Source organism: Miniopterus schreibersii (genome assembly GCF_964146895.1).
Source record: "Miniopterus schreibersii genome assembly, chromosome: 1".
NCBI classification, from domain to species: domain Eukaryota; kingdom Metazoa; phylum Chordata; class Mammalia; order Chiroptera; family Miniopteridae; genus Miniopterus; species Miniopterus schreibersii.
The window spans coordinates 151,059,627-151,076,289 of record NC_138101.1 but is presented as its reverse complement, the minus strand read 5'-3'; the positions used below and the strand labels follow the sequence as shown (position 1 = coordinate 151,076,289).

Below are 16,663 nucleotides of genomic sequence, written 5' to 3'. Positions count from 1 at the left end.
TTACATTATTACTCATGTCAGCTCAGTAGAGGATGACTTCATCTTTAGAGTGTTTGCCTTTTTAGGCTGAACATTAGACATTTCTATGAGGTCCATTAAAATGTAGATGAAAATAGGATCAAAATAGACATTTACTTTTTACATGTCTTCTGTGTAGCTAGTGTTCTTCCCCAGCTACTACTGAGGAAATGAGAACCCTTCTCCCTGTAAGGAGCTTGTAAATTCATTCTAGCTGTCAGGATATTTGTTTTTTCAGGATTGTGTTTATGGACCAAGAGATAGAACTAATATATTCATTCTAAATATTAAAAAAAGATTACTTTGGTGAGGAAGTTACTGATATTTTCAAACAAGGAAATGAAGAAAGAGCCAACTGTATTTAGAAACAACTATAGAGTTATGTCATTATTTTCCCATGATGCCTTTCACATTTTTTGGGAAAAACAAAATAATTTTCACCAATGTAGAGAAATTACCACGTCAGTTCTTGGCAACAGAACTGTGGATGCCAGACTTAAATTACTAATGCCTGCTAGGAAATCCTTAACGTTTCTGTCCCTTAGTACCATGCCTTTCTTACACATTCCACCTGTGATTTCCTTTTACTGTTCCATAGGGATATGGTAGAAGAATGGATGGGCTTCATTCCCATAGTTGGCTTAAGTTTTAATGGAGTAGGTATTAAATTCATCCCCCACTTTAGGCCATTCTTTACTCTTTACCATAGGATATTATTATAGTATATTAAATTTTGTGAATTGATGATGTTCACTGGCATTCTGCGTTTCACTTCATACTTGCTCACAATATTTTCCTTCCTAGTTGTGGCTATCTTTTTTAAAAAATATTTTAAAATTTAATTTAATTTTACTTTTTTAGAGAGAGAGAGGAGGAGAGAAGGAGAGAGAGAAACATCGATGTAAGAGTGAACGAGGATTGGCTGCCTCCTGCATGACCCCCACCAGGGATCTAGAGCACAACCCGGGCATGTGCCCTGACCTACCAGCAACCTTTTAGTGCAGGGGACGATGCCCAACCAAGTCACACTGGCATGGCTATCTTTAATACAAGGGCCTGGTAAACTGTAAGCATTGATAAATGACATAGGCTTTTTATAAATGATGAAGTTTAAAACTCATTCTAGGTTTGTGCCCAATGTACTATATAATTTCTATATCCATTTCTATATCCAGCACTCTTCCATTTTATTTCATTTATTCCTTTTCTCTGCACGAGAGACCTTTTATACTATGAATGTGAAAAGATTTTTTTCATATTTCTACCTTGAAATCTGTGGCACCCATCTAATTGTCCTGACAGACTTCTATAATATGCTTTTGTTTGGATCTAGCCTTTCCTTGAATTTCTGTTCATTTTTGTGATTCTGAGTCACCATTTGTGATTGTATTTTCTCTGGTCCAAAAACATGATCATGTAGCATAGCAGCTGACAGTTATGCTTCAGCCGTCTTCCTAGAAATCCTAGTTACTTATAAGCACATTGCTCCAGAGGTGTGTCATCCTCACTGGCTGTTTCAGAATTCCTCACAATTCCTACCGGACAGATTTATTGGGAGTACTTTGAGAACCTTTCTGGTTTTTGTTTTTTTGAAGTGGAATTAGGAAAACCAAAGGGGTCCTGTGCCAGTGTGCCTTACATATTTAGCTTTGCCTTCAGCTGGGCATGAGACCTGATACTTTTGAGCTTAGAGTGGTATAGATCACTTAATTATGTTTTGTGTTTGTTTTTTGGATTTTTTTTTTTGAGAAGCAAGCCTGTTGATTTGTTTTTATTAGAGCACCTCATTTCTGCTATTGGCTGTAGCATCTTTGAAAGTATTTTTCTCTGCCCAGGTAGTTCTAATGATTTTTTTTTTTTCTGTTGCTTTTTCCTCTCCAATTAGTAGATAAAGAATAGAAATTGTTAGAGAGATTTATTTATTCTACATTAGTGTTCTTAGGGCAGTGGTGTGTGGAAGATAAGGAATTTCAAAAATTAAGAACATTTTTTTCATATTTATAGTGTGGTTCAAATACACAATTGCTTCATGTGTTTCAAGAAGACTTCATTATAGGATATAAACCACATAAGGAAGATTTGGAAAAAAAGGAAACAGAAGTATTTTTTCAGCCATCACAAGGTACTTTTAAAAAATAGTCTTGAGTTTACTTCCATAACCTTAAAAAAAAGGCCTCCAGAAAGTTTTTTGAGTATAGATCTTTATATCACAAGTCATCACTTCTCATTAATTTTTAGCAAATATACCAGTTCTGTCAGGATTGCTTGTTTGTAGATTTAGAAGGCATGTGGCTGAAATTACATTTTGAAAGACAGTTTCATTGACAACATAGATTTCTGTCAAGAAATGTTATTTATGGAATACTACTCAGCCATAAAAAAGAAGGAAACCTTACCTTTTTTGACAGCATGGATGGACCTGAAGAGTATTATGCTAAGTGAAATATGGCAGTCAGAGAAAGACAAATACCATATGATTTCACTTATATGTGAAATCTGATGAACAAAATAAACTAACAAACATAATAGAAACAGACTCATAGATACAGAGAGCAGACTGACACCTGTGGTGGGGGGTTGGGGGACTAGGTGAAAAAAGTGAAGGGATTAAGAAAAACAAAAACAAAAAAACACCTCAGACAACAATATGGTGATTTCCAGAGGGAAGGGGGTTGGGGGGAGATAGAAGAAGGTATAGAATGATAACTTGTGGTGAACACACAATACAATATACAGATGATGAATTCTAGAATTGTACACCTGAAATCTATATAATTTTATTAACCAATGTCACCCCAATAAATTCAATAAAAAGTAAAAAGAAATGTTATTTATGAAACCTAGTTTAGTTATTTTAAAAATAAATTTTAATTGTTAAACTCTACAGTTAAATTGTTCTGAATGGTAGTAAGTTCCCTGTGGTATCTTAAGCAAACCAATTAATATTAGTATAAGTTCAATATATATAATAATAAATTGCTATAAGATACTCTAATTGCTGTAAGGTACTCTATAGAGTGTTGTATGGTATGCTAGAAACCTCAGGTGTGCTGTGAATGAAAGGTACTGTCTTCCAGTTTTGTCTTGAAGTATAACATTTCTTTTTTCTTTTTGTGAATGAAAATACTTCTCCGTAACACCTTTCAAGAACAAACCCGTATGATATTTAGTTTCAACTTTAGTATTTAGCTTAAAATGTTCCCTTTAGAAGGTATAGCTTTGTGATTATAAAACTGCCATGTTTTGTTTGAACATAGAACATATTGAATAGAATATTTTCTACTTGAAAGTAGGAAAGACATGTTCTATTTTAATAATTCATTGTCTTTGATGAATACTTTTTAGTTTACAAAGAGTTTCCTGATATTTTATCTCATTTGGTTATGGATTATAAGTAACTAGGTGGATATATTTCATTTTCATAGTATAGCTTTTATCATAGAATTATGCATAGACATTTAAGGAAAGTATTTCTAATGAATTGGTGCAGATAATTATATTTAGTGGAAAATCAGAATGAGTTCCTATCTTCTATGAGGCTTAGGTCAAATATCTTTTCACCCCTCGGACTAGCAATTTTTTTCCTTTCATGTATCTTTCTTCATATATCAGAACTTTTCTTCTTTGTAAGTTATTCCATTGTTATGTTTAGTTGTGTGTTTTTTTTAACTATCATTATAGCATAACAGTACTATTTTATAGATTTAAAATTTGCTCTTTCTTGGCATTTCACCTTGGCATTTCTGGGCAAAACTTTTTTATGTGCTTTCCAACAAACCTAGCTACCATTTATCATGCTATTTCTAACAGTAAATACATGTCAACCTACTAGAAAATAATGCTTATATAAAGTTGGTATTTTTATTTATAATATTTTTAATTGAAAGATTTACATTTAAAAATATTTTTTATTTCCATCTTTTAATATTTCTTTGTCACTGTAAAGTCAGGCCAAAATATTTTCCTAATTCTTGTCTTGATTTTTCTTTAGTTTTTATGCAAAGTTTCTCTGATATTCTTTCTGATTTTTTAACTATTTTCTTAAAAGACTTGATATGTATAAAATGATGTATAAATATGTATAAAATTAATTACTCAGTTTTTAAAAATGCCACTGATAGGCAAAAATGGAGTGCATAGTTGAATTAGTCTCCCTATACCCATAACTTAGATTGAAGATTTTAAGATTTTGTTACACTTACTTTACCTTATTTTCTTTTGCTTTTTTTTTCTGAAATATTTTAAAGAAAATCCAGCCATCATGTTGTTTCACTCCTTTGTGCTTCTATATGCATTTGTAAAAATGACTTTCTTATATGTGTGCTATTAGCACACTGATAAAATAACAAAATTCCTCAGAATTGTGTAATAACTAGTCCATATCGACTTCATTCAATAGGTTAAAAAATGTTGGGGTTATTTGTTTTTAATTTGTTGGATCCGTATCTAAACAAGGTTCACACTTTCTGTTTCATTGTTTATTAAAAATGTTTTAATGTAAAATGATCCCCCTTTATGTTCTCATTGTGCCACTGAGTTGTTTTAGAGAAAGCTGTTTTATAGAAATTTCTGTGACTAGTTACTTGTGATGTCATTTTAACTTTTTCTTGGAAGGTGCAAGGTAGCTCTATAGACTTGATTAGGAATGCTGTGTGCTTCATCTTTGTCACACCAGAAAGAACATGTTTGGATGTCTCATTTTTAGAGATGCTAAGAGTCAGAAGATTGAGGTAGTGGCTCCAATGTAAAGATTGCCAGCAGTGTTTTTATATCATGGTTTCTTCCATTGATAGTGTTGCTTTTGAATCAGTTATTTCATTAAGAATTAAAAAATTATGCTTTCCTAATTCCATCAGTTCTCATTTATTTATTAGCTGCAAAGCATTTATAAAGAAAACCTTTCCCTTATCAACTAGAGCTATTTGACTACTTTGAAATAAGAATTATTTTTAGGAAAGGCAGGGTAAGTGCTTAGTTCATACCCTTTGACTGTTTCAGAGGAGGGAGTCTGTGCCCAAGTTACTGCCAGGGGTTACTGAAGAATTTGTTGTTTGGCTTTCTTTTTCTTTTGGGTATCATATGAACCCATTTTTAAAAATCCCAACCCTCTTTATTGAAGAATGATATATATATACACAGAAAAGTACTCGTTATTCATGGATATTTATGTTCTTAGCATGTTTCAGTCAGTTTGCAGTCACTTATTTGTTGCTCACATCATTTTATATTATTAGGCTGGTGAAGATCCTTTCAAGTTGGTCTTCTGAGTCCTTTTGACACTACCTCATTAGTCTTGGTAGTTTACTTTCTTTCAGGCACAACTAGATGTTCCAGGCTTATTTCATAGCTATCCTTTACAAGAATGGAGTCATCACTCCAAACTGTTTCTTTTAATGGGAATGGGCTTTAGAAACCACAATCTGGGCCCATGCACTGCTCATTGCTACTGAGTTATCATGGATTTTCATGTTTAAGGAAAGTTTTTCTTGCCCTGTGTAGATCTCATTTCCATATATGAAGAGCATAATTTACATATATGAAGAAAAGGGAAAGTTATGTCCGTAAATAAAGTCTTTTCATAAAAAAATACATAAAATTTCTAAAAAGTCTCTTCTGCACCACTACCACTGACCCTCCCCACATGACTTTTTTAATGCTCTTTTCATATAGGAAAAACAAGATAATTTTTATTTTTTATTTTTAATTGTCAATTTTCAAATAAGGAGTTAATGCCCCAGATAGTTTGAGAGGCGTCCAATGAGACTGGCTTGGCTCTTGTACTCTCCCTCCCTCTCTCGCTCTCTGTGTGTCCCTGTCTCTTTCCTGTCTTTATTTCTCTTTCCATTTCTTCTTCTTCTCTTCCTTTTTTCCTTGTGTACCCTCTCTTTCTCTTTTGGTATTTTTATGAATTCATTTTTTATATATAGTCAATGTGTTTTAATAAATTGTATTCATTTTTATTCTCTGATGCTTGTATTGTCCCATCTTTGACCAGTAGGTGTCCCTTCATGTTAGCTTTTTGTATACTTTTGACGTAGCCCCATTAGTCTGTGATAGCTACCTAACTTTTGGCACAAAAATTACATAAAACTGCTTCTAAATGTCTGTTCTTCCCTCTCCCTCCCAACTTCTATGCAGATTAAGAGATATTTTTTAAAAGGATCTTCTTTTAACCCTATAGAAACATATTAACTTAAATATCCTTTTCCTTTGAACAATAGGATATCGCCCGCCACCATTTTCAGAAAAGTTCTTTCTTGTAGTAATTGAAAAGGACAGCAATAATTACTCTATTCTCCATATGTGGCACCTTCATCTTAAATCTGTACAGCCATGTTTAGGTAAGTAATTATAATTTTTTTGTAGAGATGATGTGAAATTTTATTTTATTCAGTATGCTTTAGATTACTTAATTCTTTAAGATGAACATCTGATGAGCTGTAAATTGAATTGGTGAATCAAAGTATGTGTATGCCAGACTTTTCATTACAGTGTCATAAATCATTAATGAAACAAGTTAATCTAAAAACATGGACACATTAGACATAAAAAGAAACAAAAGCTTGATTGACTTATTTTTTCCATCAGTACTTAATATTTATTATGACTATGTCTCTATAAGCCAGTTTTCTATAGAATTAATGTACTTTTCTGTTGATTAATACATAATGCCTTCTGATGTGTACATTAGCTTTAGTATCACTAAGAGAAGCAGATTTGCTATTTAGAAAAATATGGTGGAGCATCTGAACTGAAGCTCATAAGTAGAACTGTTTTGGTAGCACATTAGGAAATGCACTGTTGATAAAACATTACTTCAGCCATGCTTTTGCTATGTACATTTACATTAATTTCTTAACAAAGTAGAAAATCAATAGTTAAAGCAAAGAAATTGATCATAGATTTTCTTTTTAAAACAAACTTTTACTCTCTGAGAGATAATTCTTAAAATGAAGAACTGCATAGATAGCCATATCAAATTGAATCCCCTTTAAACTACTTAACTAAAAATATTTGAGTTATTAAAATATTTAATTCTTTCTTATAATTATATAATTTAACTGATTTTATACACATTAAACATTTATTACAGTCAACTAATTATATACATTATATATATATATATTTTTTCTTCTTCGTTATCCAAATTATCACGTAATTATGTAAGTAACAATTCTAACTGGGCAAGAACTGGCATTAGAAAAGCCAGATGATTTGATAGAACCTTTTTACCTGTGGCTAGTAGAGTCTAATCTTCTTGAGCGAGCAGGAATCCAAAAATTATTTCAAAGCCTTTGGAGTTAATAGTTGGTATTACATGTTGTTTCACAGAAATGCAAGAGTAGAAGGTTATAAAACCAGCTCATCAGGAAGAGAATTCTTAACTCACCAGAGAATATAGTATTTTCTAGAATTGGGCACAGAGCCAGGAATGGCTCTGAAGAGATTAACAAAGGTAGTAAAGATCCCTGTGGTGGGACAGGAATCATGTGATACCTTCTGTCCTTACCTCTTACAAGTGAAGTGTCCCACTGCTGTTTTCCTAAAGCCAGGGCTCGCATAGAGTTGCTTGCTTACCTGTTTGTGACAATAGTATATGATCACAAACAGTAAGATTACAGTAGAGTCAAACAAATAATAGGCTCTTTTCAACTCTGACAGAAAGCACCTATTTTTTGGTTCTAACATTTGCAGCAGATTTAGCATAGTGTATATTGCCATTCACAGCTACTACTTGATTTTTATCAGTGTGTTGAAAATCCTGGCAGAGTTTGAAATTATAGGCTTAAATTTAGATGGAGAAGTAACATGTTGAGTAACTTCTAGGTGTCAGGCACTGAGACAGGTGCATTATATATGAGATAGATACTTTCCCCACTTTACTAATGGAATAATATTAAGTAACTTGACCAAGTCCTGCATCTAGCTTGTCACAAAAACAAGTTTCAAAATCAGGTCTCTGGCTCTAAAGCTTTTGCTTTTTCCTGCAAATCTTATTTATTTTCTTTCTTAGCATGATACTCTCTCTCTCTATATATATATATAAACTGCCTGTTTTACAGGAAGAGAAATGTAGTTTAACCTTTTTTTTTGCAGATGAGAAAGTAGCCAGAGATGGTGAAGCACATTGTCTAAGGAAACATATCTAGTTAGTGATGGAGCCAGGAGTAGTACTTATTCAAGTTTGCAGTCTTATTCCATTTTACGAAAAATGTTTTCATATTTCTTCTCGAGTGGTCTGCCATTATAAAATAGAGTGACATATGGGACTTCCACCAACAGCAAAAGGGGATTGATTGTTATGTCTTGGCATTCTGGTGCTTCTTTAGGTATAAAAGCAATAAGACACCATCCTTGCCCTTGATGAATTCATAGTCTAATAGGAGAGATACAGACACACAAACAAATAAATATAATACAAAATAGCTCTGACATGTAGCAGAGCACAGGTAACTGAATCTGCTTAGAGATGTACACTTCACTCTAATGTGAAAGAGTGAAACTCTGGAAGAAGATTGGTGTCAGTGTGCCTTACAAAGCCGTCCAGCCAGCACTATATTAAATTTGACTGGAACTTTTATTTTTTGTATTCTTGAAATTGTTATTTTGTTTCAGCACTTAATATTTAAGAGGGTGGTATTTTAGTATCTTCTTTGCCACAGCCAATTATATAACCTTAGGAAAATCATTAAGTTCTCTGAGTTTACATTTCTTTATCTATTAATCGAGGCAGTACCTTGTTGTTTCTCTAGGTTACATTCATGACTCATCTGTTTCAACAACACCTGGCCTGCTTATTAATGCTGATTTCTGGAATTGACCCCAAAATAACTGCATCACTGTTTCTGTGGTTAGGCTCAGGAACCTTTATGTTAACAAGTTCCTCAAGCTTTTTATGTTTTAAAGGTTGAGAACATCGGACTAGATTGCTTAAGGTTTTTTCTAGTGTTTATATTGTTATTCTTCCCTGACAGTGCCCCTTTGATGGAGATGCTAGAAAGAGTAAAAGAGTAAGAAAAAATTTTTTTAAAATTAGCAAGGTAGCTGAGCAAAGTTTGAAAAGTCACCTTGTTTCCAAATGCTTTTAAGAAACATGTTTCTTAAATGATAACAAAATGTATTCTACTTGGTGTGTATAGTGGTGATAGTAATATATTTTTGTAATTTATTTAAAGCTAAAGCTTCAGAGGGTGTTTCATCAGAGAGTCTACTTTCAGTCCCGGGACAGAAGAATGTAGACTCTTCTCCAGAAGCTTCTCCCAGTGTGAGCCCCATGCCACATTCTTCATCAATTGCCAACCTTCAAACTGCTAGTAAACTTATTCTGAGTTCTAGACTGGTGTACAGCCAACCTCTTGATCTCCCAGAAGGAGTTGAAGTAATAAGAGCAACGCCTTCAGCAGGTAAGGTAACTTTAAGATCAGGCAGTTGTAGCTCAAAGCGATTTTCAATGGATAAAATGCACGAACTCTTCTGAAATGTGCTATGTTGACATTGAAATAAAGATGTGTTTTCTAGTAATGGTACATCTGTTTAGAAACATGTCTTTATAAGAAGATTTTCTGTGATAAATGTAATCAGCTTGACAGAAAATGGCATAAATGCTTTAATGCGATGTTTCTTGCCTGCAATGCACTATGATTTCCCATAAATAGGAACACTATGATAGCAAAATTGTAAAGAACAAATACGTCTGTTTACAGATTATTGAAGCTTATTTTTTAAAATTAAGGCTTTTCATCCACATTATGCAATCATGTCTCACTTTTATTAAGTGTACTTGAACTAGAGTTGGTAGATACTTTGACGAAAAAACATAGGATACAAAACTATAGTTTGGCTAGCCTAGAATGATACTGACTTTAACAAGGTAGGTAAGGTAGTTTGGAGGGCAGGGTTGGAAGACAAATTTAAAATGTGTCACTTGTGGAGTTGTAGTGGAGGAGTTCCTAGAATAGTATTTTTGGGGAACTGAAATTGGAGATTCAAGACTATTCACTGACTGGTGAATAATTTTGAGATGAGGGTTCTCTTATTCATTCCTAAGGTAGGGTTGAATTCAGAGTTGGAAAGATCACACTGAGAGTTTACTCTGGGCTTTTGTGGCAGTGCAAATCAAGGCCAGTTTTTTAATCTTTAAAATGTTTGGTAAATTTGGGGTATATTTAAATAAGCTTGTTGGCATTGATTATAATAAATTATATTTTTGGGGGGCTTTATACAATACTTTCAGATATGTTATTTGACAGTAACACTCCAAAAGAAGTAGTAACATGATTCCTGTTATTTAGATGGAACAAGCTCAGATGTTTAAGTGGTTTTTCCGCTGTTATGAAGGTATCATGGACTGGAACTTGAATACATGTCTTCTGACCCCAATCTTAATCTCTATTACCCCTATACTATTATATCTATACTATTATATTGCTATTATATCTCAACTTAAGACAATAGATGGACAGTGCTAGTCTTTGGCAGCCAGAAATAAATATGAGGGTATGGTTCAGTGTTAAGAGAGCAAGAATTAAACCTGGTAAAAAGAGTGAGATCTAGCTGTCTGAAAACATTTCAATGGTAGGGGCAGGTTTATTTAGGGTCCTGATTATTTCTGGGCAGGTTGGTGACATTTGAACTGCAAATTGTAAAGATGACTTAAGAATCTATGATGAAAGCGATAAAAGAGAATGAAAGTCCAGTGAGGCATCCTTGGGCAAAGGCATATAAAAATTACAGCAGATACAGATTTATTTATTAAAGCTTGACTTGAAATTTTAATGAAATATTTGCCTCATTTAATTGCCTAAAAACAAATTAAGTGATTATTGTTGCATATTTTGATTTTACCAATGGCCTGTTCAATACTTCTATAAATACCTTGGCCAATGGACATTTAGTGTTGGACACTAGTTGGGGGGAATGTAGAGTTGTTCTGAAGAGGCTTATAGTGACTTTGGACTGATCACATACCAGAGTTTGATTATTAGCATGTTATTTGGTGGTTCTATTATTATGACTGTATGCTTTTTCTTTTTTAAGGCCATTTGAGTTCTTCTTCAATTTATCCAGTGTGCCTTGCACCTTATTTAGTGGTTACAGCTTGTTCTGACAATAAAGTACGCTTCTGGAAATGTAGTATGGAAACCAACGTACAATGTAAAAGTGATGAGAAGGAAACCTATCACTGGAGGAGATGGCCCTTGATGAATGATGAAGGAGAAGATAATAGCAGCACAGTGAGCATTGTGGGAAGGCCAGTTGCTGTTAGCTGTTCATACACAGGTCGCCTTGCAGTGGCTTACAAACAACCTATCCAACACAATGGTTTTGTTTCCAAAGAATTTTCCATGCATGTTTGCATATTTGAATGTGAATCTACTGGTGGGTCAGAATGGGTTTTAGAACAAACAATTCATCTTGATGACTTGGTCAAGGTTGGGAGTGTAATTGATTCAAGAATCAGTGTTGACAGTAATCTGTTTGTGTACAGCAAATCAGATGCCCTTTTGAGCAAGGATAGATATCTTATTCCAAATATCAAGCATTTAGTACATTTGGATTGGGTATCAAAAGAAGATGGCTCCCACATTCTCACTGTGGGGGTCGGTGCTAATATCTTCATGTATGGGCGTCTTTCAGGAATTGTGACTGAACAAACCAATAGTAAGGATGGAGTAGCTGTCATTACTTTACCACTAGGTGGTAGTATCAAGCAAGGAGTTAGGTCAAGATGGGTTCTTCTTAGATCTATAGACTTAGTGTCTTCTGTTGATGGTACACCCTCACTGCCTGTGTCCCTCTCTTGGGTAAGAGATGGAATATTGGTGGTAGGGATGGACTGTGAAATGCATGTATATGCACAGTGGAAGCATGCTGTTAAATTTGGAGGCACTGAAGCTGGTAGTCCTGATGCAGAAGAGACTGCAATACAAGATCATTCTGCCTTTAAATCTAATATGTTGTCAAGAAAAAGTATTGTTGAAGGAACAGCTGTTGCTGATGATGTTTTTTGTTCACCAACTGTAGTTCAAGATGGTGGCCTATTTGAGGCTGCACATGTACTTTCTCCTACTCTCCCACAATATCATCCAACTCAGCTGTTAGAATTGATGGATTTAGGGAAAGTTCGCAGGGCTAAAGCTATTCTCTCTCATTTAGTAAAATGTATTGCAGGTGAAGTAGCAATAGTTAGAGATGCTGATGCTGGAGAAGGAACTAGGCGACATTTTTCTCGAACCATAAGTGTAAGTGGCAGTACAGCAAAGGATACAGTCACCATAGGAAAAGATGGTACTCGAGATTATACTGAGATAGATTCCATTCCTCCACTACCATTGTATGCATTGCTTGCTGCGGATCAAGATACAACCTACAGAATTTCAGAAGAAAGTACAAAAATACCACAGAGCTATGAAGATCATACCAAAAGTCAACCAGAGGATCAGTATTCAGAGCTATTTCAAGTACAGGATATAACAATGGATGATATTGACTTAGAGCCAGAAAAGAGAGAAAACAAATCAAAAGTAATAAATCTTTCCCAATATGGACCAGCTTACTTTGGCCAAGAACATGCTAGGGTACTTTCAAGTCATCTTATGCACTCAAGTCTGCCAGGCCTTACCCGTTTGGAGCAGATGTTCCTTGTTGCTTTGGCTGATACAGTGGCTACCACCAGTACTGAGCTTGATGAAAACAGAGATAAGAGTTATTCAGGTAAATATTCTCACTAAAAAGGTATAAAGTTATTAATAGAACTATGTGTATTATCTAAGTAGTGACTCAGATATTAAGTTGCAGTCTTTTTTAAACCTTACAGGGAAAAGACCTCTTTAATAGACAATTACTGTTATGTAACATGATCAGTTGTGAAAGAAAAGACAATTGGGGTAGGCTGTGACTTATGCATATGACTTCATGGATTCACTGAAACCTTTGTATGATTTAGGATACAGTCTTTTGCTTTTTCAGATTGATTTCTATGGTTGGTTTATTTACCTACTTTTAGTCATAATAATGGCCCATTTGTTGATTTTATTATTAAACCATGAGGCTTATAGGCACTTCATGGGCTCAACTTATTCATCTTACCATTCCTAGGTACAAATAATTTTTACATCCTGGCTGGTATTTCTCAGTGGTTAGAGCATTGGCCATTGCACTGCAGGGTCACAGGTTTAATTCCTGGTCAAGGGCATGTACCTGAGTTGCAGGTTTGATCCCCAGCCCCAGTTGGGTGTGTGAGGGAGGCAACCAATCAATTTGTCTCTCTCACATCTATGTTTTTCTCTCTCCATTCTCCATTCTCTTCCCTTCCCTCCCTCTTTTCCATACTCTCTAAAAATTAGTGGAAAAAATATCCTCAGGTGAGGATTAACAAAAATAAAATAGTAATTTTTAAAAGAACCTAATTTTCTCCACAGTCTTTTGATAAGGAGGTTTTCACATATTTCAATATAATATGTGTCTTGCTTAATTAATTCTGTAACCAGAAGACTTTGGCTGCCTCTTGAAACTAGATTCCTTTCTCTTTTATGCAAATAGTTGAATTTAATGGTTCTGATTGTAAATTATTAACAAAGGAAGCTGAAAATGATTGATCATTCATTCAGTAAATGTTATGAAGGAGTGAACAGTTACTGTGTGCTAGGCATTCTATGTACTTTATCATATTTATTTATCATAACAATTTTCTAGTTGGTAGCTATTATTATATTTAATTTTATAAATGAAGACACTGATCCTTAGGAAGATTAAGTGACTTATCTAAGATCACACAGGTAGTAAGTGACAGAATTGGGGTTTGTAGATGGATAAATTGTTGCCTTCAAGCCTGTACTCTTAACTATTTCACAGGATTTCTAAATTTGAGGAAAAAAGCCTGTTTCCTCAAAGCCACCTGGATTATATACCTACGTAGAGGTTTATACCCTTATAATTATCCCATAGTTTTCCCTTCTGTAGATCTGCCTATGACCTATTTTCTAACCATGTTAATTTAGAAAATCCTAATTATTATGAGTTTGTGTGCAGTAGAGCAACATTCTTCCCAGAATAGCCTTAAGCCTTTGGCATACACTTACTATATATTAGAGTTTTTACTCTGAGACATAAGAAAGTAGGCATACCACAATCCATGAAAAATAGTTTAAACTTCCTGATACAAAACTACATCATTAGCTAGGCAATATAAAATGGCTCATCCTGGTCACAGTGGACTTTCATAAGGTAGAGAAGGCAGGAATGAATGTCTCCATTTCATAGGTGGGAAACTGAAGCTCAGAGATTAAATAAGTTGCAAATGGACTTCTTCCATATGTTCAGGTGAGTCAACTTAGAGGCATTCTTGACTCTGCTGTCTCTAAACCCCCACATCCAGTCTACTGGCAAATGCTGTCAGTTCTACTATATCTAGAATCCAGTCATTTCTCAACATCTCTCCTGTTACCACTCTGGTCCAAATCACTGTCAGCTCCTGCCTAATTTTTGACAAAGTTTCCTAAACTGCTTCATTCTTGTTACCTCAGTCTGTTCTTCACATAGGAACCAGTGATTATTCTAAAATAAAATCACACTAAATTTCTCCTCTGCTCAGCACATACCAGTGGCTCTCTACCTCACTTTAGAATAAAAGTCAAACCCTTACAGTGGTCTACAAGGCCCTGTGTGATCTGTGCTTATTCCACTCTGCTACATTGGCCTTGCTGTCCCACAGACATACTAAGCACATTGCTCTCTCAGGGTCTTTGCACACATTATTTCCTGTGCGTAGAATGCTCTTCCATGTTTATGCATGTTTTCATTTCTTTACCTTTTTAGACTTCTGTTGAAATGTCACCTTATTGGTTTTCTTCTCTGGTCACATTGTATAAAATAGAACTAACTCCAGTATTCCTGTTCTTTCAATCCTGCTTTATTTCTCTCCATAGCATTAATTTCTACTAGACAGATTTGTTTATTGTTAGTCTCTGTCTCCTAAAATGTAAGCCCCTTGAGAGTAGGCACTTTGCCTTATCCACTGCCAAATCCCCAGTACCTAACCACACTTTGCATGTAGTAGATGCTTAATTTGCTGAATAAACAAATGAATGGATGAATGAATATAGCTAATGGAAGTAGAGCTGGAACTTGAACTTTGACAAGTCAAAACATTTTCTTTTAGAAAATGTTATTTGATTTAACAATCTGAGTACTTCTCAAGTGGCAGTCACTGGACTAGGTGCTATTAATACATTTGCATTGCATTTATCCAATAGTGGTTATTGTTTTGATTAAACTTACTACACTTTTATACCTTTGTTCAACATTTAACTAAAAGTAATTTTCTGGACTCAAGGTTATGGTTCAACTTTAACTTTGTAACACTGGGAATACTGTAATACTGGGGAATCAAATTTCTTTTTTCTTTAAGATTTTTAAAACTGTTTAGAGAGAGAGAGGGAGAGAAAGAAACATTGATGTGAAAGTGAAGCACCTATTGGCTTCCTCCTGCATGTCTCCCTATCCGGAATTGAGCCCAAAACCCGGGGATATGCCCTGACCAGCAATCAAACTGGCATCCCTTCGGTTGTACTGCATGATGCCCAACCAATTGAACCACACCGGCCAGGACATGGGGAATCAGATTTCAAATCTTTGATAGTACTATTTCAGTTGAGCTAACCAGCCTACAAAATATTACCTAGTTAATTATATAATAAATGGTTTCACTTTGGTTATATAATTCCTGTCTTTAAATTTCATCTGAATTCATGTAAGGTATATTTTTAAAAATTGTACCTAACTTATTATAGTTAATATATATTTTTATTGGCTTTCAAGATCTCTTTCTCAATTATTAGGAGTAGCTATAAACACTGTTACCTGTACTAATAGGTAATTATATTTCCTTAGTCAGTTTTAATATGAGTTTTAGTATTTATAGATTTTTTTAAAATTTATTTTTTAAAATATATATTTTTTAATGTTTTTATTGATTTTTAGAGAGAGAGGAAGGGAGAGGGAGAGGGAAACATCAATGTGAGAGCGAAACATCGATCGACTGCCTCCTACACACCCACTACTGGAGATTGAGCCTGCAGCCCGGGCATGTGCCCTGACTGGAAATTGAACTGGCAGCCTTTCAGTGCACAGGATGATGCCCAACCAACTGAGCCACACAGGCCAGGGCTGGAAAAATATTTTTTATAAATACATTAAAGTATTCATGAAGGAATACACTCAAAATTATCTTATATATTTTGTGTAAATTATCATTACTAAATTTATTGTTTATTTTTAAAGTTTTGATTGGTTTGTGACCTGTTGCATTTCTTTTTCCTTTAACATGTTTTCCATTTATATTACAGGAAGAGACACATTAGATGAGTGTGGTTTGAGATACCTATTAGCTATGCGCTTGCATACGTGCCTTTTGACATCATTGCCTCCTTTATACCGAGTACAGCTACTTCATCAAGGTATTTAACTACTTGTTGGAACCTTTGCACAACTTTTATTCAGTATAGAAGTTGTTGGTATATTCATACTTGTGTATAAGCATTAGGTAAATCATATACAAACCTATCACTATGCTTAAGACCTTCCTGTCACATAGTGCCCACTTACCATTTTTCTCTGTATCTTTCAGCTCTATTCTGTGACTTTT

General features: G+C 34.4%; 1 protein-coding gene across 4 annotated transcripts in view; it reads left to right on the top strand.

Moving 5' to 3' along the window:
• The window catches only part of DMXL2 (Dmx like 2), a 130,573-nt gene that overhangs the window by 73,615 nt on the left and 40,295 nt on the right, over positions 1 to 16,663 (top strand). For all 4 annotated transcript variants that reach the window (XM_081116941.1, XM_081116939.1, XM_081116940.1 and 1 more), the window contains exons 15-19: positions 2,023 to 2,140; positions 6,240 to 6,359; positions 9,195 to 9,422; positions 11,056 to 12,732; positions 16,365 to 16,475. In XM_081116941.1, the coding sequence (XP_080973067.1) occupies positions 2,023 to 2,140; positions 6,240 to 6,359; positions 9,195 to 9,422; positions 11,056 to 12,732; positions 16,365 to 16,475 (2,254 nt within the window). The remainder of the gene's footprint in view (positions 1 to 2,022; positions 2,141 to 6,239; positions 6,360 to 9,194; positions 9,423 to 11,055; positions 12,733 to 16,364; positions 16,476 to 16,663) is intronic.